The sequence below is a fragment of the Barbus barbus genome (assembly GCF_936440315.1).
Source record: "Barbus barbus genome assembly, chromosome: 4".
NCBI lineage: Eukaryota > Metazoa > Chordata > Actinopteri > Cypriniformes > Cyprinidae > Barbus > Barbus barbus.
This window is the reverse complement of record NC_136732.1, coordinates 28,307,557-28,334,150: the sequence shown is the minus strand read 5'-3', so window position 1 is coordinate 28,334,150 and position 26,594 is coordinate 28,307,557. Positions and strand designations below refer to the sequence as shown.

General features: G+C 37.4%; 1 protein-coding gene across 2 annotated transcripts; it reads left to right on the top strand.

The window, feature by feature from the left end:
- The first annotated feature begins 514 nt into the window (after positions 1-514).
- On the top strand, positions 515-25,475 carry LOC306869094 (AP-2 complex subunit alpha-2-like). Of its 2 annotated transcripts, XM_079415697.1 has the most exons (21): positions 515-1,273; positions 8,801-9,012; positions 12,932-13,125; positions 13,459-13,588; positions 13,743-13,844; positions 14,507-14,766; positions 15,011-15,179; positions 15,322-15,459; positions 15,538-15,720; positions 15,830-15,927; positions 16,106-16,337; positions 16,428-16,616; positions 17,916-18,049; positions 18,877-18,948; positions 20,414-20,496; positions 21,280-21,370; positions 21,491-21,613; positions 21,689-21,805; positions 21,899-21,968; positions 22,923-23,057; positions 23,566-25,475. In XM_079415697.1, the coding sequence occupies exons 1-21, from the start codon at positions 1,207-1,209 to the stop codon at positions 23,641-23,643; spliced, it is 2,877 nt and encodes a 958-aa protein (XP_079271823.1). In that variant the 5' UTR covers positions 515-1,206; the 3' UTR covers positions 23,644-25,475. The 2 variants fall into 2 exon arrangements, with proteins under 2 accessions (XP_079271823.1, XP_079271824.1); XM_079415698.1 differs by lacking the exon at positions 18,877-18,948.
- Positions 25,476-26,594: the final 1,119 nt, after the last annotated feature.

Below are 26,594 nucleotides of genomic sequence, written 5' to 3'. Positions count from 1 at the left end.
TAGATAGATAGATAGATAGATAGATAGATAGATAGATAGATAGAATGATACAACGATAGATAGATAGATAGATAGATAGATAGATAGATAGATAGATAGATAGATAGATAGATAGATAGATAGATAGATAGATAGATAGATAGATAGAACGATAGATAGATAGAGAAGTATCGTATGATTATATTAATATTTGTTTATCCCCTTCACACAAACAATAATGCTATTTCAAATATCAGCTTTAAACAGGAAAACCAATCGTCAGATTTAATTAGTGTAATTTACAACTTCTCTTTTAGCAACTTATCAGCATTCCCACATACTTCAACTTGCACTTTGATACTTTCAACAGTGTCGATCTTGTTTTCGAGCCAATTAAAATGGACATAAATTGTAACTGACGTATGAACGGACAAATAGTGTACTGACTGACAGTAAACTAGCCAATCAGAGCAGGAGAAGCGGGCTGAGGGCGGGACATATGGGGAGGAAGCTCTGGAGCGAGCTCAGCGTCAGCGCCCGTTCTGACTGTCACGAGCTCCGTCGGGTAACGTACAGCGTCCGAGCGAAAAGTCTCGTACATTATTGACGATTAAATACAGCCCAGAGCTATCTTTTTCTCGAGAAACAGGTCTGTCAGATCAGCTCGTCAGCAAGCAGGATTCCCCGTTGTCCTATCGCGGTCATTTGGGTGATGTATTCTAACATTTGATAGAGCTAGCCAGCTCGCTAGCTGTTTGGCTAGCTTGCCGTGCGTGACTCAAAGTCAGAGAGGTATCAATTGTTATTTCAACACCATCCATCGACATATAGGCGCGTAATCATAAATTAAAAACAACACGTTGGCTTGTTTTTTAACTAGTCGGTGCCGCGACGTAAGCGTACGCCTTGCATCGTTTTCCCATTGACGAGAGTTCACGGGATTGAATGAATTAACGTTAGCCAACGGAAACAGCAGTCTCGCTGACTCCACAGCTTCTCTCTTTCCCACTGCATTTACCTCTTTTCTTCATAAACACTCGCTTCTGCGTTATTTGTGTGCTTTACGAGCGCTTACCGTTTAATTCAGGACTAAATTAGCAGCTCTAGTGTTAGCCCGCTAGCTCGGTGCATTTGAACCCAAACCGCCGCCTGTTAAACCTGCACCTCTGAACATCTGAAAGTCATCTGTTTCGCGTTGAAGCCGGCTTGTAGAAAAAACGAGCAAACATGCCGGCTGTGTCGAAGGGAGACGGTATGCGAGGATTAGCTGTGTTCATCTCGGACATCAGAAACTGTAAGTTGTTCCTGTCACACTCAAACACCATTAACGTTAGTCATTTTCTTATGTGAACAACTGTGCTGAACTCTTCCTATTAGTTATACGCCCTAAACTGAATCAAAGGACTTATGCTTTGCTCCGTGATGCTTTTTTAGCCAGAATTAAAGGTTAAATCGTGCTAGTCCGTTGATTGGCTCTTGGCGAGAGAGGTCCGGTCACCCAGGCCCGTTAGCTTTAGCTCCGGTGTTGGAGTGATGCTTTATCGCTAGGCCGCCGCCGAAAACCGTGTGTTTCACTGCAGATGGTTTATCCAGCATGGCTTGTGTCTGCTGGTCTTGTCACCTTGACTGACTGGATAGCGGTTGATATCGCTGCTCGCCAAGAGGACTCTGTTCAGATGTGTTTTTCACGATAATCCAGTTATCAAGCTGCCGCCTTGAGCTAAGCGTTAAAGGAGAGTCATCTGGTTGAGATGTGTCTGTAGTCTTCTGGCTCTGCCTCTTTTGTGCCTCCTGATTTTACCTCTTGAATCTTAAAAGGCTTTCTTTGTGGTAGGAGTTTGAGTTCCCAGTAATTTTGTGGAGTTTTGAAGAATGGCAGCAAATAATATTGATATTCGTGAACTTTTTTTCGTCCTCATTTTCTGTTGAACGTCTGAGAGTGTTAAAACATGCATAATTCCAATTCCAGAGTTTTTGGGGATCAATTTTGTGATATTAGTGATAAATGAGTGAACTGTTGTGCACATATATTGACTGGGAGTCTGTGTATTGTAGTATGTATAATATTTTGGCACCACATACACAAGAAGTTCCAGGTAACCTGTGTGTGAGTGCTGCTTTTCTGGCTTTTTCTGGACATGATCTCCTCATTGTCCACATTTTATTTTAGGGCCAGTTGCATAAAAATGCGTGGCTTCTATACTAAAGTGGGTAGGGCATGTTTTTAGGAAGATGTTGTGCTCTCTAGGGTTGTTTTATCATGATACAATCTGACATGAATTCCCTCTTAGCAATGTAATGCTTGCCAATACCTCAAAACATGCTGTGGTATGATTTGATTAAATTCAGGCACCTGTGATCAATATATCGATATTACAATGTTATGTGGCTATTTTACATAACCTGTTACATTTGTTTAATTCACAAATGCAAACAAAATATAACATGGACATTTAATTGTACTCTGGAAATAGAAAATCGTGTATTCCAGTTGGGACATCCACCAAAAAATGATATAGCCTAGATAAAACATATGAGTCACACATTAGGTTATCAATTATCTAATGTCAGCTCTGCATTGGCTCAGTCAAGGCTTTGTTCTCTGCAAAATGTCCAAAAGTAGTATTAGGACATAGACAATAAAATTAAGTGTTTAAACTGTTGGGGGAAATAAGTTTTGTACAGAAAAAAAGAAATTTATGAAAACTTATGAAATATTTGATGACACCTCAATGGCAAGTTGACATAACTATCAAATAATATATAAGTTTAAAAACTTGTCACTGTCTGACACTATTTAAAAAAGCTCTTTTCAGATACATTGCAGCATCACTTTGAGCTGGAGAACAACACAAATGGTAAATAAAGGATATGTGAATGCAATGTATGTGCTGACATTCTGGCAGATATTTGATTTTGAGGTCATGGTAGTGAGTTAATCATAACAAACCATAAGATTTGGCTCACTGATGCCTGAGGTCAGTCCGTTTTTGGTAAAGGTTGTGCATCATTTTGCATGCCACCTGGAAAATTTTTGTGGGTGTGTTTATTACTACACAGTCTGAGACACCTTTATGATGCTTTTACCATGCTAGTGATCTTTTCTTTATCATCTATATGCAGAAAAGATTGTTGCTGTGTTTATTCTGTTGCTTTGTCTGAGAGTTAGCGCTGACTGACGTTACCCATAGTTGAAATCAGATTGCATGTTACTGCAAGCTTTCACACAGAGAAGCCAGCCATTACACAGCTTGAACCTTAAGTTGATTAACATCTACAGTTACATAAACTGTAGAAATAATGTTGACCCATGCTGTCTGCAGTTATGTCAGGTTACTTTGGTGGAATGAGAGTATATTCTGCGAATAAAAGCTAATTCAGTCCTTCATTGCTGCCATAATTGCAACATTGGTGCATCAATTGCAAATCATATATAACCGGTGGTCACTTAAATTTTACATTTTGATGCATTCATCAAAAAGTGCGTTTCTAAGCATAGTTTAATTCATTTGTGTCCCACTGGAATCATTAAAACTTCGTCACCAATAAAAGCATGTGTGCATGGTCAAAGTTAGTTTTACTTGTGCATAGGAAATTTATTTTTGTGAGAACCATGGTATTGAGTCAGGACGCTCATAGAACTATATTGCACCTAAATAGCACTTATATGCAAAGTAGAGATCTTCATGGAGGACCCAGGACCTGATCCGGGACCTGTTCGGGTCTATATTTTAAATGGTCAGCAGGGTCCGGCCCCAATCTATTACTTCGGGTCCCGGGTCTTTTTAACTTTGTGTGTAATACCCGAGTCGTTCGGAGAACACCGCACCCCCCAGATATCAGCGTCAGTCAGCATGCGTGTGGTGTGTGTAACTTACAGTTTGTAAAATTAGGATGAGAAAAGTGTGAGCGGAAATAAGGTGGAAGAAAAAAAACATGCGTTACCTCAGCTGCCAGAAGCAGTTAATGTTAGTACTGCAAGCGGACGGTGATCATGGATTCCTTCATGAGTGATGTGGAAAAAAAAAGCTGAAACAAAACTGAAGAGACGCACCTGTTATTGAACACGCACGCAGTAAAGTGTAGAGAACTTCTACTTCTGTGCGTTTTTGCTAAAAAAAAGTCTTCATTACAACCAACAAAAAGTATCATTATTGTAGTTCAAAAGGGTAAACGCAACAGTTGAAGTTGCCTTAGTCATCTGTCTCTGTGACAGCAAGTTGACTTTTTTTGAAGCTGGAATAATGAGTGGATTAAGAAGGCTCTTTCAGACGGCAAGAGAGAGGAACAGCCTAACATGGATGAAAAATGTATTGGCAAGGAGGATTGTGTGCATCGCAGTCAGGGAGAGGGCTACTAACAGTATTTAAGGCAAACAGGTTTTGTTTTTTGTTTATTGACTTAATAGCATTTGCTGTGCAATATATGCCGATCGGGATGGGTGCAGTCGGGTCTGTGTCTTCACAGCCGGGTTCGGGTCCAACTTTTGAATAATGGTCGGGTCCGCGTTGGGTCCGGGTAATACATTTAAGGCATTTCTCGGGTCTGCACGGGTTCGGGTCCCACTTTCAAATAAAATACGGGTCCGGGTCGGTTCCGTGCAACAAATTTACGGGTCTCTTGGGGTTCGGGTATTTTTGGACCTGTGAAGACCTCTAATGCAAAGCTGTTCAACATAAGCAGGACAAGGTTTTTTTGTTTTTTTTACATTTAGCAAAAGGATTTATTTTGCTTCTACATTATCTCATGTCTCAGCAGTCACTAGAATGTCATCAGATCCTTTCTTGAAAAGTGCTTATACAAAGCAGAGTGAATGTTCATCCGTTGTGCATGAGTAACATCGGAGCAAATAAGAAATCTGATGGTTTACCCAAGGGTGATTGATGGAGCGAGCACAAGAAATGGTTTAACCCGTATGCTGGTGGTGTAGTGACGGTGGATGAGAGAGAACTAGGGCTGCCACTAACGACTAGTTTTATTTCGATTAATCTATCAACTAATTTATCGATTAATCTAAACGATTAATTTCCCGCAAAAAAACAACAATTTTACTTAAGAATATTTTATTAAACCAAATGAAATCCAAATGTCTATGAAATACTTTTTTTTTTTAAAGCAAAAGTAAAGTGCAACAGAGTGCAAGAAGAAATGTTAATCTCATAGTCCAAATCACTGAAATCAAAGTTCAGTATTATAGTGTGAGAATGACATCATATCCACGTGTTCTAGTCTACTACTAATAAAATTATCATCAAAAAACACTTTTTAAAGGACTATTTACCAGAATTTATTTGAAAAATGTAAATGTGCAAAAAAAAAAACAATTTATTAAATATATTTTTTTTGTTTGTTGCACATTTACATTTTTCAAATAAATTCAAACAAACAAATTTATTTATATATAAATTTGTATATATTTGTATATAAAAAATATATAAATTTGTTTGTTTGTTTGAGATGGAATCCAGAAAATAATGGAAAACAGAATTTGGTAAAGATAAAACTAAAACTCAATTAATTAGACAGGCTTTTTGATTAAATTTAATTTAATCATTAAAACAGACAAATAATAAACAAATAAAAAATTTAAATGGAAAAAAATGAAATTGGAAATAAAATGGATCTCATAGGGTCCTATAATTATAATAAATGTTTTTGTGGTAATAAAAATAGATGCAAGTGAACAATAGCTTTTAAAATGACTTAAAATACATATATAATAGCAATAATAATTAGTTCAAATAAAATATAAAAATCAAGAAATCGTATGGTTTTATTGAACAAAACTGTTAAAATACATAATGTATTATAAACAATAGAAATAATGTAGATTACGCATTACAACAAAGGCCTGTTTTTACACATTACTGTGTGATCTAATCCTTGTTTAATATTGACCAAGCACCATTTAATTAAAATGTCCACTTAATCTTTCATATTTGTCCATTTCTTTAGGACAAAAATGCTATAGTCGCTGTAATTAAATGAATATGTGGACATCAAACCGTGTAAACTCAGAGTGAGTCTTTGAGCTTTTATTTTGAAATCGCGATGTATTCTCCTGTGTTTGTGTAGATTTATAAATGAAATGGCGCATGTCCAGATGAAGGTTATAATAAACCCAAACTTACAACAGCATGCAGAGATGAGTTTGAGACGCTCCACATGTAAATGATAACAGTTTCTGTGGAGCTACTGTGAACGGAGCCGCTGTGAGACGCACGAACTTAACCTACACGCATGGAAATAATTAAAGAGCATATACTGTGTGAACTGCATCGCATATAATTATTTAATTAAATCATAGCGTTTGTGAATATACAATTATGCTTAATTATGATTTTTAAATGGGTTTAATATATTATGCAGCCTTGGAAAATAGTCTAATAATGTGTTTTATGGATTCTCGTCCGTAGGTGTTTTGCTGGTTACTCGACGTGAGCAAAAAGTCGATGATTTTTAAAAATCGACTTGTCGACTAAAATCGATTAATCGCGACAGCCCTAGAGAAAACATTGAATAAATCATGAGCTGTACAAAATTTTGGTGGATTTTGGATATATAGTTGCAAGAACATGAATTTTATCATGCATGGATGCAAAGAAGTGAGGTGTAATGTTTGTATTGTGTGGTTTGGTATTGCTAGACCTTTGTGGAAACTTTTTTTTAAACACATTGGTACTTTATCTTTATCCTGTTCAACCCCATACCCCTGAAAAATGTGTTGTTATTTCCTGTCGTCTTTCCTGGTTTCCTGTCCTCTTCATTTATCAGCATCTGCTCCTTTGGCCCTCCTTTTATTTCATTCTCAACGCACCAACTTTCATAATAGTGACAATAACATGCCATAACTTAATGTGTAAATTGGTATTAAGTTTTTTTTTATATATATATATATATATATATATATATATGTATATATATATATATATATATATATATATATATGTATATATATATATATATGTATATATATATATATATATATATATATACACATAAGACTGTTTTTTTTGTTTTTGTATTTAAGATTCCTGATTTGGAAGATATTATGAAAATCCTTAACTCATTTATAGATTGTTAAAGATGCATTAAGAATTTTGATTTATAACTTTTTAAATATAGTTTTATACAAGAGTAATTCAGTGTGAAAAAGGCAGGGAAATATGGATGTTTTTTCATTCCTAAAGAGCTCAGTGTAGTTATAGGGATGCAACGATTATAGATTTTGCTGGTACGATTATTGTCTGATGAATAATCACGGTTTTACGATTATGACGATTATTAGGCATTTATTCATTTCCTAACATTAATAATGTATAAAATCACATGAACACTCTTTAGATGTTAAAGTGTTATTTATTGCTGGCTTTTGAAACAGAAATAACACAGTAACCAACAATACAGCACAAAATAATAATAAACAAACAAAAGTCCATCTCTTCCATTAGAATTAAAAAAGGTGACCGCTGCTCTGTAAACATCCATGACAGTATTTCTCTTTTGAAAATAATGAACGAAAGAACAATAGGTAGGTCCCATTTGTTAACATTAGTTAAAGCAGGTTAACATTAACTAAAAATGTACAATAGCTAATTGTTGCAGTAGTTAATATTCTTTGTTAATGTTGATTAATAAAAAATACAACTATAGTTAATGTTAGCTCCATTGAATTATATTAAGACAACTTTTGATTTTATAATGTATTATTAAAAGTTGAAATTAAGATAAATGCAGTCATTGTTTTTTTCATGTTAACTAATGGAACTTGTGTTACTGAACAATAATAACGAATCAGTCGTTGATATATAGATAGGCCCACTGCTCTCTATTATAGATCAGTGGATGGGCCATGTTTTAGGTTAGAAAAAATGTTTGAAAATAAATAGCTCATTAAGTCTTTAAGTAAGAGTTATTTGATGCTATTGTGAAGACTAAAGTGAATATAAATATCTAAATGACTGCGAGTGTGAAACATTATTTACAGTTTTAGGAAAGTAGAGCAGCTGATTTGTTTACTGGGTTACCGGGGTAACGGCAGCGCCCTCTAGTGGCGAATGTGCGTCATTCAGCGCGTCTTCACTTTAACTCGCTCCGCTTTTCTTCTCATCTGTGCTCATTTAAATTAAAACGTTGCCTTTTTAAAGTTCTAAAGTAATCATATGAGGCTGCATCGCAATTTTTCCATAAATAAGCAGAATAAATTAATAGTTTGTTATAGGCTACTGTATAAGTTAGGCTGTTTTGTATTTTGTTTTGTATTCGCACTTGTGCTCCTAAATACATTTTCCAGTTCGCACACATCTATTTTTAGTCGCAAATACGAGTGAAATGCTCGCACTGTGGAGCCCTGCACACTACTATCGACAGGCATTTCTTTGGTGGAAATAAAGCTTCGCTGTTTAGTCCCTCTGTCACTAATCTAATGCGTGTAGTAGCCTCAGTGTCTCTGATAAGCACGTAATTTTAAGCTGGTGCACCACTAGTGTGACTTTGTTTTCATTTTGCACAAGCTGCAACAGTTCAGTTGCGTGCAACATAAACACTCGGTTTTGCGAAACCTTTACGATTAATTAACCGTGACGTTTTAAAGCGCGGTTAATCGCGGAACCGGTTAATCGCTGCATCCCTATGTAGTTATACTGTCTAAGCTGTACTGTGGTAAATGCAAATTGTTATCTCCATTTGAGGCAAGATATCAACAGCAGCCGGGCATTTTGTCAGCTTGTGTTGTCTCCTGATTCAGGTTCAGATCACCCAGTGATAACCAATTGCTCTGCAGTGTCAGTTGAAATCCTTTTTTTTTTATTTCTCTCCTCAGGTAAGAGTAAGGAGGCCGAGATCAAGCGCATAAATAAAGAGTTGGCCAACATCCGCTCAAAATTTAAAGGAGACAAGGCTTTGGATGGATACAGCAAGAAGAAGTATGTGTGCAAGCTGCTCTTCATCTTCCTTTTGGGCCATGATATTGACTTCGGCCACATGGAGGCTGTCAACCTGCTCAGCTCCAACAAGTACACTGAGAAACAGATTGTGAGTGGAACCAAAATATCTCAATCTCAAAATATCTCTTTATGTGGATGTGTATATTAAATTCTTGAATGAGTTTTTTGTGTGTAATTTTAACTAGTGGTCGACAGATATATCGCCAAGGCCGATATTTGGTAATTTTCAAATAAAGGCATCGGCCGATAAGTTTTTCTGTTTGGCCGATGGGTTTGAAGCAGGACTTTTATTTTGATGGCACGCTGTCTAATACGTATAGAAGGCTGTCTAAGGCCCTGTTTACACTAGTGCGTTTTCATTTTAGAATGAAAATGATGCTTGTCTACACTGGCGTTTCCGCTGCGTTTCAGAAACGATCTCCGTTTACACTACACAACCGAAGACGCATGTCACGTGACCATTTATGCAGGTACAACCATAGATATGTGTAGGTAGATTCCCTATTATTTAGATGGCGGACACGTCTGTGTGCTTGGAGCGGTCGAATAGGGAATCTCCCCATACATATCTATGGGTACAACGAGCATGATGTTATTGTTTACACGATAGTCAAGGATATGCAGAGCGAATGTGGGCAGCCACACCATCATTTTCAAAAGTCTCCGTTTTGGTCCGTTTACACTGAATCGCAACCCCAGAGTTTTCAAACTAAAACGGGGTCTGCAGCGTTTTCAAAAGTCTCAGTTTTCGACCTCGAAAACACCGGAGTAGTGTAAATGATAGGCGTAACTGTAGCAAAAGTTAAGCGTTTTAAAACGAAAACGCACTAGTGTAAACGGGGCCTAATAATCAGATAAAACTGTTAAACAAAGGAATTAAATGTAAACAAAGTATTATAACAATTGCTTTTATATTATTAGTAACAGAAAGGCAAACATTAATACTGACTCGTTTGCCCTCAGCATTCAGCAAATACGCATTTATATCATTTAAAAAAATCTTTGAATGACTAATGGACATTTAATTTCACAAATCTTGCAAACTTAGTTGGATCCAGTTGTGAGATCTTGTGGATTGTGCATTTGTATCCTGTATGATTGAGGAAATGCTAAATCGACAAACTTTAAACTTGTGGTTTCAAGTTATGCTGCGCTTTATGCATTTGCCCACTGTCATATGTCATTTTCACTGTGTGCTGTATGTAAAATGACTGTTACCTTGGCTTTATATGAACAATATGATTCCCAATCTACACAAACTAGAAAACCAAAATACAGATTGCCCTGTTAGTTAGTGTTTACTTCCTTTTTAATTATATTTGTATTAAATATTTATTAATACTTTATCATCTAAAGTATAAGTATGTTTATTTTACAGATTTATTTTGTCATACATTTTCAAATAATTTCAAATTTCTTAAATATTAATTAACATTAAATAAAGTTATATCGGCCACCCTGCTTTCCAAGATATCAGCATCAGCTGTCAAAAAACCCCAATATCGGTCGACCACTAATTTTAACACTGTTGACTTTGTGTAAGCATGTATTTGTGTGGTACGTTATTGCACACTTTACCGCCGCTCACAGTCAGATTATTACAGTTTTGGCCAGTGAAGTGGCCAAATGTATAAAGAAAAGATACAAAATATGACAACTGTACAGGAAATAGTAGCTTATGGGGATTGTAAGATACACTGTGCAGTAGTGTCTGAATGAATCCATTTATTAATCCTGGCATTCATATGGCATTCACAATGCATTGACTGGTTAATAAGCAACGTGCAGTTTCAAGCAATGCATATACATGCCTTTTACACCCTTATGTTATCTGACACTCCTTATGACTGAGTTTAACGCCATGACAAGATATCATGAATGAACCTCAGCAGAGGCTAAATGTTTTCAGTTTTCTCTTCTTTTTTTCAATGAGAAATACTCCCTTATATCTATCTGTATAGAGACATGGAAGTAATTATTGGGCAAATTATATGCAGGATATTGACTATACTGTTGAAACCAACAGAGATCCAGTGTGCAGTGTCAACAGCCTCTGTGGTGTAACTGTCAATATAAACTGCACTTCAAAGTTTGGGGATTTAAAAAAAAAAAAAATGTAGAGTTTAGCATTAAATTAGGATGCATTAAATTAATCAAAAGTGTCAGGAAATGTATTTATAATGTTATAAAAGATTTCTGTTATGTAAATGCTGTTCTATAGAACTATCTATTTATCCAAAAATATTTCCACACAAATATTAAGCTGTTTTCAGCATTGATAATAATTAGAAATGTTTATTGAGCAGCAAATTAGAATGATTTCTGAAGGATCATGTGACGCTGAAGACTGGAGTAATGGCTGCAGAAAATTCAGCTTTGATCACAGGAATGAATTGCATTTTTTTAAACTTTATATTTCACAATATTACTGCATTTTTGATCAAATAAATGCAGCCTAGTTGAGAATAAAGAGACATCTTTCAAAAGCATTTTTAAAAATCTTACTGACCCCAAACTTTTGAACATTAGTGTAGCAAATGTATCTGAAGTTTACTCTGCAGTTTTACCCTTGTGAAAGTTGTCTTTTCTAGATGTGAACATCTAATGAGAACGAGTGAGAGTCAGTAACAGATGTGTTTTTAGCTTGTCAAAGCTTAGTGGCACTCCATGCCATGTAGACCTACCATGAGGTCTAATTATCTCCTGCTGATCAAACACCCAGTCTAGCAGCCACACTCCCATCAGCCACACAGCTCTCCACAGGGTAACACTGACAGAAGCCGGGCAGAATCTGGGCAATCTGAGCATGTTTCGGTACAAAAAGGACAACAAACTGAGGGCCATTTTGAGTCAGCTTATCATTTTCCTTGAAAAGGAAAAGCATTAAAATAAAATTTACAATGCAAACTAGACAACAACATGTGTTGTCACTACACTCCACATGGCCTTAGCATTTGCTCTTGGATAATGCTGTACATGGCAAAATGAAGGAGATTTGCATAGTGCTAATGAAATGTGGAAGGGTTGTACTCAAATAAACACCAGTTTCCTTATATAGAACTCTAAACAGTTTCACTACAGTGTCTTACAGTTTCCTGTGATTCTTTAAATTTGACTTATAAGCACATTAAAATGCATTCCAAACCTGATTTAGGTCACCGAGCGGCCTGCTGTGTGGTAAGATTTGGTCTCTCAAACTAAACAATGAGTCACAGCCTACAGCTAACTGTTTCAACGCATCCTTTAGCTGGAAAATTCCACTGCTCTTCTGATACATGATATGCTATGTCTTGGATGCTGAATTTTTGTTCTGTTTTTATTTTTTTATATAATAAATATACAATAACACCAACAAACAACTGTGTATGTATGTATGTATATATATATATATATACACACATATACATACACACAGCAAAAGGCACTATAATTTATAATATAGGTACTGATATATGACAGAGAAAGAAAAATGAACAAAAAGCAAAAGTCATCTGGAAACGGGCAATTAGAGTTTTTGTAAAAATCTAAGCAAAGGCTTTCAGAGTGAAGATTGTATTCTTGATAAATTCAGTGAACTGTAATAATGGAGTTGCGATACACTGAATGGAGCAAATGATTGAATTTTGCTAGCTGATTATAGTAGAATTCAGATGATTCTGATCATCTTGCAAGACACATTCCTCCAAACCTCCAGACTTTAAAAGCATGTACAACATCACAATGCAGTGAGAGTGGAAAAGAAGCAATTCAAGAGAGCTTCAAGCCTTGCAGCAGTGAGGGAGACACATTAGCTCAGCGAGGGGTAAAATCTCTCTCTCGTGGTTTAGAGCTTATCCACAGACCTCGCAGGGCTGCCACTCTGAGCCTGTTTGAAGATGACCGTTCTTCAGTGACGCTGTCTTCATTTCAGATTTACCATACACTCATTTGGCCCTAGTCTGTGTGCGCAAAACAGATATCATAATCATCAGCTTTCTTTTCTTCCTTCCTCTTTTTCTGTGCTCCAGGGATATCTGTTCATCTCTGTGCTGGTGAACAGTAACAGTGAACTGATCAGGCTGATTAACAATGCCATCAAGAATGACCTGTCCAGCCGAAACCCCACCTTCATGTGTCTGGCTCTGCACTGCATCGCCAACGTGGGCAGCAGAGAGATGGCCGAGGCCTTCGCCGGAGAGATTCCTCGCATCCTTGTGGCTGGGTGAGCAACTTTGGGCTGGAAGGATTGAGTGAGAGTGCAAAAGTTGGGGATTCAGGTTGAGGGATTTAGACTGAAGGACCTTGTGTGAGGAGAAGAAGAGGATTAAAAAAGGAAAAAAAGAAGGGTGTATTTGTGGTCTGTCACATGTAAGAAAAGTGAAATTATGCTTTCTTGTGTTTAGTATCAGAGAATATGATTTGGGTTTTTAGTGCCAGTTATAGCCTATACTTTATATATATTATATATAAACTTACTTTACTCTAGCAAGTCACTATAGGCAAAACCTATAGTTTTTGCTATAGATGGCTGATGTAGTTCCTATTCTAATGACAGGGACACAATGGACAGTGTAAAGCAGTCAGCTGCTCTCTGTTTGCTCCGTCTGTATAAGACCTCCCCAGACCTGGTGCTCATGGGAGAATGGACCTCTAGAGTGGTGCACCTGCTCAATGACCAGCACATGGTGAGTCTGGCACATAGAAACCACAACCTCATGGTGTTAATACACATATCAGTTGATGTATGTAAGATATACACATTTATATATCAACATGGTTTTTGTGATTGTTGCATTTTAAAAGGGCTCTTACTGATTTCTGAATCTGTTCTTTTCTCAGGGTGTGGTCACTGCTGCAATCTCCCTGATCACCTGTCTCAGCCAGAAGAACCCTGATGAGTTCAAGACCTGTGTGTCGCTTGCTGTGTCACGACTCAGCAGGGTGTGTGTGTGTGTGTGTGTGTGTGTGTGTGTGCTTGCACATACGTGTTTATATGAGCCTATAGACCAGAGATTCCTGAATGGGTTGCAGTCCTTTGGGGGTTTGAGAGTTTGGTGGGAATGCAAATGCTTTTTATGAATACATGCATGCATGCTTTTATTCAGCAAGGGCATGATAAATAGGTTAAAACAATTTAGAAATAAATGCTGTTCTTTTAAACTTAATATATAAATGTATAAATTATACATTTATTTTAAATGGTAATAATATTTCACAATATTACTGTTTTACTACAGTTTTGATCAAATGAATGGATCCTTGATGTATATTTAACTTAAATATAAAATGTTCATTCAGTGTAAAAAGAATAGCAATATAAATATTTCATAGATTAACATTTAAAATGGGTTGGGTTAACATTTTTTCATAATGCATTACTTGTGTTAAAAAAGTGCTCTTTTTTTTTTTGTACTCGCAGCTAAAGTCTGTTGTTGGTTCATTTTGCCAGCTTTTCATAGTTGTGTAGCAGGTTGTTTATTTGGAATGTTTTGCCACTCAAAAAATTCACTTGACAGCAGTTTTATGAAATGTTCAGCTCTTTGCAGCCCCAGATTCATGTTCTTATATTTGATTCGTTCTTGTTTTTTTTTTTCCATTCTCAGATTGTGTCTTCAGCCTCCACTGACCTGCAGGACTACACCTACTACTTCGTTCCTGCTCCATGGTTGTCCTGCAAGCTGCTGCGACTTCTGCAGTGCTACCCACCACCTGAGGACGGTGCCGTGAAGGGACGGCTGGTGGAATGTCTGGAAACTATCCTCAACAAAGCCCAAGAGCCACCTAAATCCAAGAAGGTTCAGCACTCCAATGCCAAGAATGCCATTTTATTTGAAGCCATTTCTCTCATCATTCACTATGACAGGTGAAAATTGCATCCATTTCTTTTTTTTACCCCCCTTAAAAACACACAGATAATTTTAGGAACAATTTTCATACATCTGGATTCATAAGTGATTTTATAAAAAAAAAATAAAAAATTTGTTCTTGTGTATTTCTTAAACAATTGCTTTGTTTAAAATTATCTGATAGGGTGTTTCAATGATTTTATCTGCATTAAGCATTTATCTGTTGTCTTCAAACGCTCTTCATGGCCTGTTTCTCAACAGCGAGCCGAACCTTCTTGTACGGGCATGTAACCAGCTGGGGCAGTTCTTACAGCATAGAGAGACCAACCTTCGCTACCTGGCCCTGGAAAGCATGTGCACCCTTGCCAGCTCCGAGTTTTCCCACGAGGCCGTTAAAACGCACATAGAGACAGTCATCAATGCCCTGAAGGTAAGTGGATAGATTCTGCATTCTTACAAAACAAGATCTCTATTTTTTGCAGCAATAAAAAGGCTTTTTAATGGCAGATTCATCCTTTTATTATTCATGGACACTGTTTATAACCATTGAATTCTATTTATTCTGCTGGCAGACCGAGAGGGATGTCAGTGTGCGTCAGAGAGCTGCTGACCTCCTCTACGCCATGTGTGACCGCAGCAATGCCAAGCAGATTGTCGCCGAGATGCTGAGTTACCTGGAGACAGCCGACTACTCCATCAGAGAGGAAATGGTGTGCATCTCTCTTCATCTCTTCCATGTCTCTTCAGTCACTGGTCGCTGTTTTAATGTATGACTGCTGTGTCTGTAGGTACTGAAGGTGGCCATCCTGGCAGAGAAATATGCAGTAGATTACTCCTGGTATGTGGATACCATTCTGAACCTAATCCGCATTGCTGGGGATTACGTCAGTGAGGAAGTGTGGTACCGCGTCATCCAGATCGTCATCAACCGTGATGATGTGCAGGGATATGCAGCCAAGACGGTCTTCGAGGTAAATGACACCAGATGTTCAAATTGGCACTTCTTAGACACATTCAGAAAATTGATTTCCACATTCATTATGACACTTCATGCCTGTGTTTGTTTTTCAATTTCCACAGGCTTTGCAGGCTCCAGCTTGTCATGAGAACATGGTAAAGGTTGGAGGCTACATCCTGGGAGAGTTTGGTAACCTTATTGCTGGTGATCCTCGTTCCAGGTGAGTTCTTATATCAGCGTTTTCTGACTTAACACTTTGGATGTTTTTTTAATCTTGTTGCTGTACTAATGCTGTCCTCATTTTCTTTTTTTACTTTCTTTTTCTTTCATCTTTCCTGTAATCTGAAATTCATCAAATTGTTCCCTCTCATCCCACCTCTGTTCTTCTATCTCACTAGTCCTTTGGTTCAGTTTAACCTGCTCCACTCTAAGTTTCACCTGTGTTCAGTCCCCACTCGCGCCCTGCTGCTTTCCGCCTATATTAAGTTCATTAATCTGTTCCCGGAGACAAAGAGCACAATTCAGGAAGTGCTGCGCTCCGACAGCCAGATCAGGAACAGTGATGTTGAGCTGCAGCAGAGAGCTGTGGAGTATCTCAAACTGTCCTCCATCGCCAGCACTGATGTCCTGGTTAGATCACAGTCTTTTGCACGCACTTTGTTAATTTTGTGTCTCACCATTTATTTGCATAATCATCTGTGTCACTGTGTGTAACTGTAGGCCACAGTGCTTGAGGAGATGCCTCCATTCCCAGAGAGAGAGTCGTCCATCCTGGCCAAGCTGAAAAAGAAGAAGGGACCAGGAGCCGTGTCTGTGAACGAGTTAGAGGAGGGAAAGAGAGAGGGAGGAGAACTCAATGGAGGGGGAGAGAGAGGAGGGGACAGCTCTGCCATTGCTGCATCTAATGCTGTGAGAAACAAACATGTATAAAACTGCTTGAAATTGTTATATATGCATGACGGGGGTCAGTATAATTTATTTTTTTATGGCAAGGATTGATTAAATTGATCAAAATTGACTATTATAGTTTTACAAAAGATTTATTTTTCAAATGTGAACCTTCTATTCATTGAAGAATCCTGAAAAAGTGAGCAGCAAATCAGTATATTAGAATGATTTCTGAAGGTTCATGTGACACTGAAGACTGGAGTATTTGGATTTTCCATCACAGGGATGAGATTCATTTTAAAATATATCAAAATAGAAAAATATTTTTTAAATTGTAATATTTCACCATAATAGTTGTAATAGTAATGTGTTCACACTAATAGTATTTATAATTAATTAATCTTGGTGAGCATAACAGACTTCTTACAAAAACATTAAAAATATATTTTTTGGCTATAGTCATTGGGTCTGGTCCACTTTGCAGCTTACGCTGGTCAAGAACCATCCACTTAAGACCAGAAAGGCCTGTCTGACTGATATTAAAGGGATAGTTCACCTAAAAATGAAATTTGTCATTTACTCACCCTTGAGTTTTTCCAAACCTGTATGAATTACTTGCTTCTGCTGAACACAAAAGAAGATATTTTAAAGAAAGTTGGTAACCAAACAGTTGCTACTAGCAAAAAATGATGACAGAATTTTAAAATTCTGGGTGAACTATCCCTTCAAAAGTGATTGATCACATTTAGTTTTGTTTTTCCATGCTTTTTAGGCTCAAGTTTACCTGTGATAGCTGATAGCACAATAATAGACTGGCATGATCAAAATTTCTGCCCACCTAAACGGAATAAGCACAGACATTACTCAAAAAAAACAAAGCATAACCCAGAGCTTTAAAACTGAGTATTTTTCCACTAATATGGCAACATTGCCAAATAAAAAATTTTCCTCTATAGTACTCATTTTATCAAACCAGTACCTTGTAGATATGACTATTTCCCGTCCGACTGGCTCATCAGATTGGAGAACAGGCATCTCTTATCATTTTTGTGGGCAATATGCATCAGATGGTCAGTCCATGTACTGTGGGCAGTCTGTGGGCTGAGGCTGAGTTTAGTACGTGGCAGACTTCAGCCGTTGGAGCCATGCACACTTTTGCATTGTACAGGGAAGTGAGTCAGCAAGTACAGAACAATCCCTAACAAAACACCCACCCACTGAACACATCCTGATTCAAATTCTTTCTAATTAGACATTCAGCTCTTCAGCATGTCTTTATCAAACCAAAATCCAATGTAATGAATGCTCTCTTCCTTTTAGTCCACTCCGTCCCCGTCTGCCGATCTGCTGGGGCTCCGCACGGGTCCCCCTGTTACCGCCGCCGCTCCCAGCGCAGGCAGCTTATTGGTCGATGTTTTCTCAGAGGCTGGCATCAATGATGATGGCTTCCTGAGGTAAATAAGGATCTGGTTCATTAGCATCCTGTTTTCAGTCCGTTGTGCATTTATTGCTTTAATTAACTGAAGTGAAGTGCACTAATATTTTAACATGTTCAGAGCTCGTATATACGTCCTTCAGTCTTGCTGCTCTTCTGTCGTTTCTCTTTCTACCGCTTGTTCTTATTGTCTTCCCCTCTGTGTTGTGTAATCTTGTGTCCTTTATCTTGCTGTGTATGTGACTGTCTTTCTCTTTTCTTGCCTCTTTTTTTCTCTTTCTCTGGTGTGTGTGTGCGCACATGTTTGTGTGTATGCGTGAACGTATGTGCGTCTCACGTCCTTGCTTTTCATTGGACGATGGCAGAGATCTGGAACCCCCCACTGAAAGCTCTGACTCCCTATTGGCTGAGGGTCCTGGTGACTCTGAGTAAGGGGCCAGTGGTAGACTACGGTGTCAATGTGTTACAGCAAAACTTATTGACAGTCAATAGTCATATATAAACACTTTTTGGTTATTTATAGATGTTGTTGTGTTAATGTGTTCTTTTCTGTTTGTGTCTGTGGAGTATTTTCTATTTGTGTGCTGTGGTGGTATTATTATTTGCTAACATTTTATTGACCGTGGATGTAATGCCGGTACTAACATCTGCCTTTGTCTCTTTCTCGCTACCTACTTTGGCTTCACTCTACACTTCTTCTTTTTTTTTTTTACTGGCTCACCACTTTCAAACATCTTTAATCTGTTTAAACCATCTGTGCCTTTGCACACTTAACACTTCTCACCCCTCTCTTCATCTCCTGGGGCTGCTCTCCTCTCTCTGCATCCTTCGCTTTTGGTCTCTCAGCTCTGCTCCCCCCTCTGTGGTCTCTGAAGATCCTGCTCCTCCTCTGCCTGAGTCAAACGAACTGCTCAACAAGTAAGAGCTCACTCTTCCACTTCACTCCCTCCATTCAGTCAAACAACCATCACCCACAGCCTTTCTCATATTATTTCTTCTCTTGTATTGGAAGACAGAATGCAAAATGTAGTTAAAAATAACCACAGACAAATGTGCTTTTATTTTTTTTATACTACTGTTTATCTTAAGCATGTAGTGTGGGAACTGATAATCAGTAATTATTTTTTTTTGTATACTCAAAGTCTGGGTGGATCAGTAAGATTTTTTTTTTTTTTAAGAAATACTTTTAATATAGTAATCGAAAGTGATTGAAAGATATTTTTAGTGTTAGAAAAGATTTCTACTTAAAATGCTGTTCTTTTATGTATCTTCTATTCATCAAAGAATGTTTTCATCAGTGATAATCAGAAATGTTTCTTGAGTATCAAATCAGCGTGTTTGAATGATTTCTGAAGGATCATGTGACACTGAAGACTGGAATAATAACTGCTGAAAATGGTCAAAGGTTTAAACTACTTTTTAAAACATAAATGCAACTGTTATTTTAAATTGTAATGTTTGACTGTATTTTGATCAAATAAATGCAGCATCGGTGAGCAAATGAGACTTCTTTCTGAAACATTAAAAAAAATTGTATAAGACCCCAAACTTGTGAATGACTATATGCAGAGAAAATTAATTATTTATTTAATGCTGGAAAATGCTGTTTTATATTATGTTATTCTGACAGCTCAGATTTGTAATCTCTATTATGACTATTAATTATGGGGACCAAATTAAACATTTAAATAAAAAAATAAAAAAAGATCAAATCAAAGTCATTAGTAAGTCTGCACTCACTCAAAATCTGTCAATGAAACCAATAGCATACGTCTGCTTGCACATTGTGGATGCTACTGTTAGATGTCCCATATAAGCTTCATGGCTATATTTGCGCTAATCACTAGTTCACAGCTCCACTACTTATTTTTAATATTTTATGAGATGAGACCATGGTATACAGCAGTCGGGAGCATTGAGGTCTTTTTTTGCTTAGGCTTCAGATTACAGTCTCTGTTGACACCATCTCAGCACCCACCCTCCTCTCAGTGTCTTATGCTGCATTCACGTGCTCCTCGGATGGTTTCCTTAAAGCAAAGTCATTGTTCCAGCGTTGATTTGCATGGCTTTACTTGCCTATTAGAGTGAATACATGCTACGTTTTTTTTTTTATATATATAACTGAGTCCCTTGGCATGGACAGAAACTAATATCATTTACTAACACCGTTGGTAATTACCCATTTTACTAATGGTCACAAACTCCCATTATAGATCAAATCAAAAATTGGATGTGTGTTTTCCAGGTGAATTTGCCCGGTGGGCAGCTCATGTGTTTGATTTTTCTGACAAAACATGAATGCACCATTACAAAACCAGTACCATTTCTGGCTGTCCCCCGCATGTTTGTCTGCCTCACACACACTCTTATCTCTTGCCCTCAGGTTTGTTTGCAAGAACAATGGAGTTCTGTTTGAGAATCAGCTGCTACAGATCGGCATAAAATCTGAATATCGCCAGAACCTGGGTGAGTCATAACATCTGCAAAATTGCAATTGCATCACCTAGAGGTCCATGTCAGCAGACTTCTGGACTATGTCTTTAAGTTTATTGTATTTTAACCTGTGTTTACGAGTTTCAGCGTACGCATTTTAATAGTTCTTGTTCATTTTTATCCTGTTGTTTTAGCATTATAAAAACCTGAAAGGGATGTTACACTGTTAATATTTGACTTGATATTCAAAATGCCTTTGGTTTAAAGATGAGATGTCTTATTTTAGTGCCTACATAACATTTTATTTACAAAAGTTACTTTATATAAATAACCTATTAAATCCAAAAAGTGTTTACTTTAATGTTTGAAATAACTTTTGTGAAAATAAAATGTCAAAATATGGGTGAAATAATATTCCATCATCATTCAGCGTGACATATTTATGTAAAAATTAAACGGCATAGTTATTCTTACCTGTGCTTATTAAAATATATAAAATATATTTATTATATTTTAAATGATTAAAATCTTGCTGGCAAATGGGTAAAACCTAGTGATTTATAGGATAATGTCATAGATTGGTAAAGATTTTTGAATTAATTAGTTTTTGGGGGCTGCACTGTGATCCTTATTTAATGTCATCTAATGATTCATGCCTTGGTGTATAAACTATTGTTACACTGAATGTCATTTTAGTGGGTTTCTTCTGTTAATCACAGTAAAAATGTATGATAGTCTTAATTTAAAGCTGTATTAAACCTTGGATGCTTAAACACCTTTTCATCTTTGACCTGTGTCTGTTGTCTTTCCTCACAGGGCGGATTTATCTGTTCTATGGCAATAAGACGTCAGTGCAGTTTGTAACTTTCACGACCACAGTCACCTGCCCAGGAGAGCTACAGTCTCATATCCTTCACATCCACACATGAAAACTCATGTTCATTCTTGCTTACACATATTGTGATTTTTGTCGTGTACATTATCAGAGTGTGTTGGTTGTTTATTTTTCTCCTTAACTGGTCCCACAGCTCAATGTTCAGGCTAAACCAGTGGAGCCTCTCATAGAAGGAGGTGCTCAGGTACAGCAGGTCATCAACATTGAGTGTCTGACTGACTTCAGTGATGCACCACTGCTAAACATCAAGTTCAGGTAACAGATGCATGCATTTAAACAGTTTATGACAGACAGCATACACGGATTTCCTTAGCTGTTGTGCTGTTTCAGGTATGGCGGAGCTCTCCAGAATCTCACACTCAAGCTGCCCGTTACCACAAACAAGTTCTTCCAGCCCACAGAGATGGCATCACACGACTTCTTTCAGCGCTGGAAACAACTCAGCCAGTGAGTGTTTGTGTACACAGGAGACGAGTTACTGTATACATGCCTCACAAACTGTTCTCTAAATGAGAAACATGCTAAAATCCCTCCTCACAGGCCTCAGCAAGAAGCACAGAAGATCTTCAAGGCCAACCATGCCATGGACATCGAAGTGCTCAAAGCAAAGGTGGGTTTACACAACTTCATACTGACTTTGTAATGCCATACTAGCCTGCTGTGTACTGTACACTATACTGTACACTGGTTTCTGTTTAATTTTAATAGCAAGTAAAACAGTAAGCATTTTCAAACAGTAATATGCAAAATTGTCACGTGACATGATCACATTTATTCAAAATTCTAAATGTTTAATTCAGTGTCCTTCAATGTTATCAGTTGTCTCAAAAATAAAACATTTTGCATCTTTAAATCTATGTTTGTATGAAAATGTGTTAACTTAAGATCAATAGAATTGTGAGTCAAGAATAGATGATGGCTATTAATTTAGGTTCGTTCTTCATAGGAAAATGGATGATCAAGTCGCATGCATTGAATTGTGGGATACAGTTCCCAGTATATTTTGCAATAAATGCTACACGTTTTGGAATATGTTGAAGATTATCTGTTTTTTTTTTTTCTCTTTTTGACCAATAAATCAAAATATGAGTGTAGGGGTGGCAAAGGAAGAAATAAATGAACTATAACTGAACAAATCCTTACTAGAAGAACTCTTCCTGCAGACTGGCATGTCTAATTTTACAGAATCAAAAAACAAAAGTAAAAAGTAAATTGTCTCTTTTGTCTGTCATCTCTGACATGATTTTGTGACAGAAGTAGCTACGTGCTGCATCGTTGTCTTTTCCATCTGTTTTACAATAGGTGGCAACCAATCCTAAGGTGCAATATTAACATGATATTTCATTCTTTAAATATATATTGGTAATTGCTGATGCCAGTGTATTGCAACATCCCTATGCTAGAATTGTAAGATTAGCATGGCAGAACGTTACTTTAGTTATAGTCATTCAATTTAGAGGGGTGATGTCATTCCTGTAGAATTTATGTACAGATGAGTCCACTTAATTTGATTCTCGTCTTGTCTTTCTTTATCATCTTTTCCATTCACCCATCTGTCTCATAGTTACTGGGATTGGGCATGGCTCTCTTGGAGAATGTAGATCCGAACCCAGAGAACTTTGTGTGTGCCGGAGTGATCCAAACCAAGGCCCAGCAAGTGGGTTCTCTGCTAAGACTCGAGCCCAACGCACAAGCTCAGGTATGAACAGACATTTGTTTTAAGCAAACATGTATCCATATTACACAATCAAAAGCAAAAAAGAAATGCCACAAGCATCAAAAGTCCCTCCCTGCTGCTACGGAGCACAGACTTCTCATCAAGTCAGTTTTATTGCATCTTACTGTTGTCTGTGTGTCTCTGTGCCTGCTGATGCAACTCAAGTCTGGGGAGCAGGTAACGCATTCATCCTGCCACCCCTTTCAACTCAAACCACCTCCCATCCTCCCTCCCTCCCGCTCTTGTGATTCACTCCATGTCTGGTAGTAAAACCCAGTTGATTTGGCGTGACCGCAGTCTTTGTATATGTGCAGTTTCCTTTGTCCGTTGTGCAAGTTTACATTTAGTCTCTCTGTATAGGCAGTAAGGATCAGACACGCATTCGGACAGCAGAATGAGCGTCTATCTGCACAATTGATGTGTCTCTGTTGTTTGTGTTTCCGTTTACATTTGTAACGCTCTTTTTTTTCTCTCTTTCTCTCTCTCTCAGATGTACCGGTTAACCGTGCGCAGCAGTAAGGACACTGTCTCCAAGCGTCTTTGTGAGCTGCTGGCAGAACAGTTCTAGAAAGTGATCTAGAACCGACACCCAGACCAGCGTTCCTGAGAGACCCCAGAATAAAGAATCTACAAAACGCATTCATGCATAAGGGAAAAAGTAGCTGTCAGCCTTTGGCAGCCATATTACTGTCCTTCTGATAATGATTATTATTATTACTGTTGTTATCAGCGCTGACCTTTCTTGTTTTTATTGGTGTTTACCTGTGTGTGAGCAATGGAGCGAAAGGAAGCGTGCATATGTTTTTTTTTTCATACATGTGTGAAAGAGTCATGGTGATAGTTCTGTTCTCCGTCCTGCCTGTTCAACGATCAACTCCTGTGCTTGTGTTGACAGCTTGTGTGTGTGTGTGTGTGTTGTGGTTTGAGGGGGGAGGGAGAAAAGTAAAGCAAAAAGATTGAAGTGGAGCAAGTCTTCCCTCTCTCCCGTATTATCTGCAAAGTTTCAACCGCAAAAACTGCACATTAGCTGTTTCTTTGGAACATTCCCTATAAGACTATTAGCAGGACAAGAAAACAATTTCAATACACTAACGCAACGGCACTTCCCTAAAAGAGGCCAGAATCACTAACCCCATTGCTTTCTTCCTCCTCAAGTGAAATCGGTCACACCCAGAGCCATTGGTGTACATAGAAAATTGGAAAAAAATAAAAAAAGAGATTCCACATGCATTTCCAGTTTATCCCACCATACGTACGTTCCTTCCGACGTAGAAATGGCCAGTGCACTTTACGAGGCTTTGAGAGGAAAGGCTTTTATAGTCCCACCCCCTTTTTCCTGTTCTTGTCCTATGTATTAAGTACTCGTCCTGCCCCCATATCTGACAATGTTTATTGAAAAAAATAAATCTCTATATATAAATATATATATATAAACCATGTAAATGATTACCCTTCATGGATGCATTTGTATGTCTCTTTCTTGTTTTTGATAGTGGTATATTGTCAGTGTGTTTCTATGCTTTCTTAAATGGTCTAATGTTTTTGCTCTTGTTTTGGACATTCCTTTCTGTACTACAAGTGAATGGGCATAACGTTTCAGGTTAGTTGTGCAGTGTTAAACGAACTGGGGAGGAACTAGAATCAGAAAGAGGAAATGAAGCAGAGGGAGGGTCATGTCCGCCAGTGTGAGTTTCTGCATATGAAGAGTGCAACTGTTGTGGACCTTCATGTAAATGTCTTTTTTTTTTTTTTGTAATATATCGTTTAAAAAAAAAAAAAAAACATGTGGAGGACATCATCTTCCAGCACAGTTATTGACTGAAATAAATAGTAGATAGTGGTTACCTCATTACTAAATCCTTACACAACACGCACACTATTAACTTTGAGTGGTGAGTGGCCACAGCTGGAGACCCATATTTTCTTTTGCAGCGATAAAACCTGGGAAAGCACTTAGTTTGTGAAAAGTCGTCACAGGCATGCAGTTGTACACACATTCTTAGGCTTAGAGGACGGGGGTTTAAGGGGAGCACTGGACCAAAGCAGCTGCCAACTGTCAATCACGTACAGGGATCATAACGATTTTGATCAGCATTGTTTGGTGAGCGAGTATGTGGTGTTATTCTGTGTGATCCATGTGAAAAATATAATGGAATTTATGCGACATTGTCATATTAGTTCAGCTGAGGGTCATGCTTCCCTCGATGCAGTGATGCAGTACTGGGGACATTGTCATTGTAGTTGATTAGAGTCACATGGTGTGTGTGTTTCTGTGTGTGCGTGTCTATGCAGTATCCGCTAGCTAATGCAGCCCCGGTGTATCGCTGTTCAACCTGTCAGATACCTGTGTTAGATTAAATTTACTCTGTACTGATTAATGTGAAAGTAAAATTATGCCATATACTCAAACCAGATGTTTTATTTTTGTGTGTGTGTGTGTAGTAGGGATGGGCACAGAGATCAGGTGGGCTGACAGCTGAATCTCACACATGCACAAAATAGGTCATTGTCTCTCAGCACAACAAGGTATAGGCCCTACTCCATCTCTAAGATGTAAAGTGGGCCATGACATGGGTTTAAAAATGTAACACAACGGTACATTTTTTTAAAATGTTTACCAACCTTGACTATTTAATTCTGATTAGATATTAGTCAGCCATTAGTTTTTTTGTTTGTTTAGGATTTATACAGCTAACAGTACTGTAATGGTGGGTTGAAAAAAAATGCTGTCAATTTTAATAGAAAATAAATTTACATGTTCTACATCTGTTATTTTTTTCACAGTATAACTCATATTTCTGGACACCCTAAATATGATGATTTATACTGTGAAAAATACAGATTAATATTAAATTCATGAGTAGGTGGGCCTAATCTATCCAGGAAGCCAATATGGGTCCCTAGACCAGTCAGAAGGGTCCTTGAGATTTATACATCTGAAAGCTGAATAAATAAGCTTTCAATTTTTGTATGGTTTGTTAAGATAGGACAATATTCGGCTGAGATAAAACTATTTGAAAATCTGGAATCTGCGGGTGCAAAATAAAAATCAAAATATTGAGAAAATTGCCTTTAAAGTTGTCCAAAATCAGTGCTTAGCAATGAATATAACAAATCAAAAAATAAGTTTTCATATATTTATGGTAGGCAATTTACAAAATACCTTAAATGCAACATGATCTTTACTTAAAATCCTAAAGACTTTTGGCATGAAAGAAAAATTTGTCATTTTGACCCATACAATGCATTGTTGGCTATTGCTACAAATATACCCGTGCTACTTAATAATTGGTTTTGTGGTCCAGGGTCACATTATGCAGGACTTTAAAGATAATATCTTAGGAATTTCTTTCTCAATTTAATTCCATCAGAGTAAATAGCAGTTTTATTCCTTAATTTGTTAAACAGAAAATGCAAAACACCATTTGTGTAACCCAGGGTGGTATGGCAATAAAACAGCTTATTAAATTCTTATTAAATTAACATAAATCTAATTTGAAGTCTGTTGCAATTGAGTTT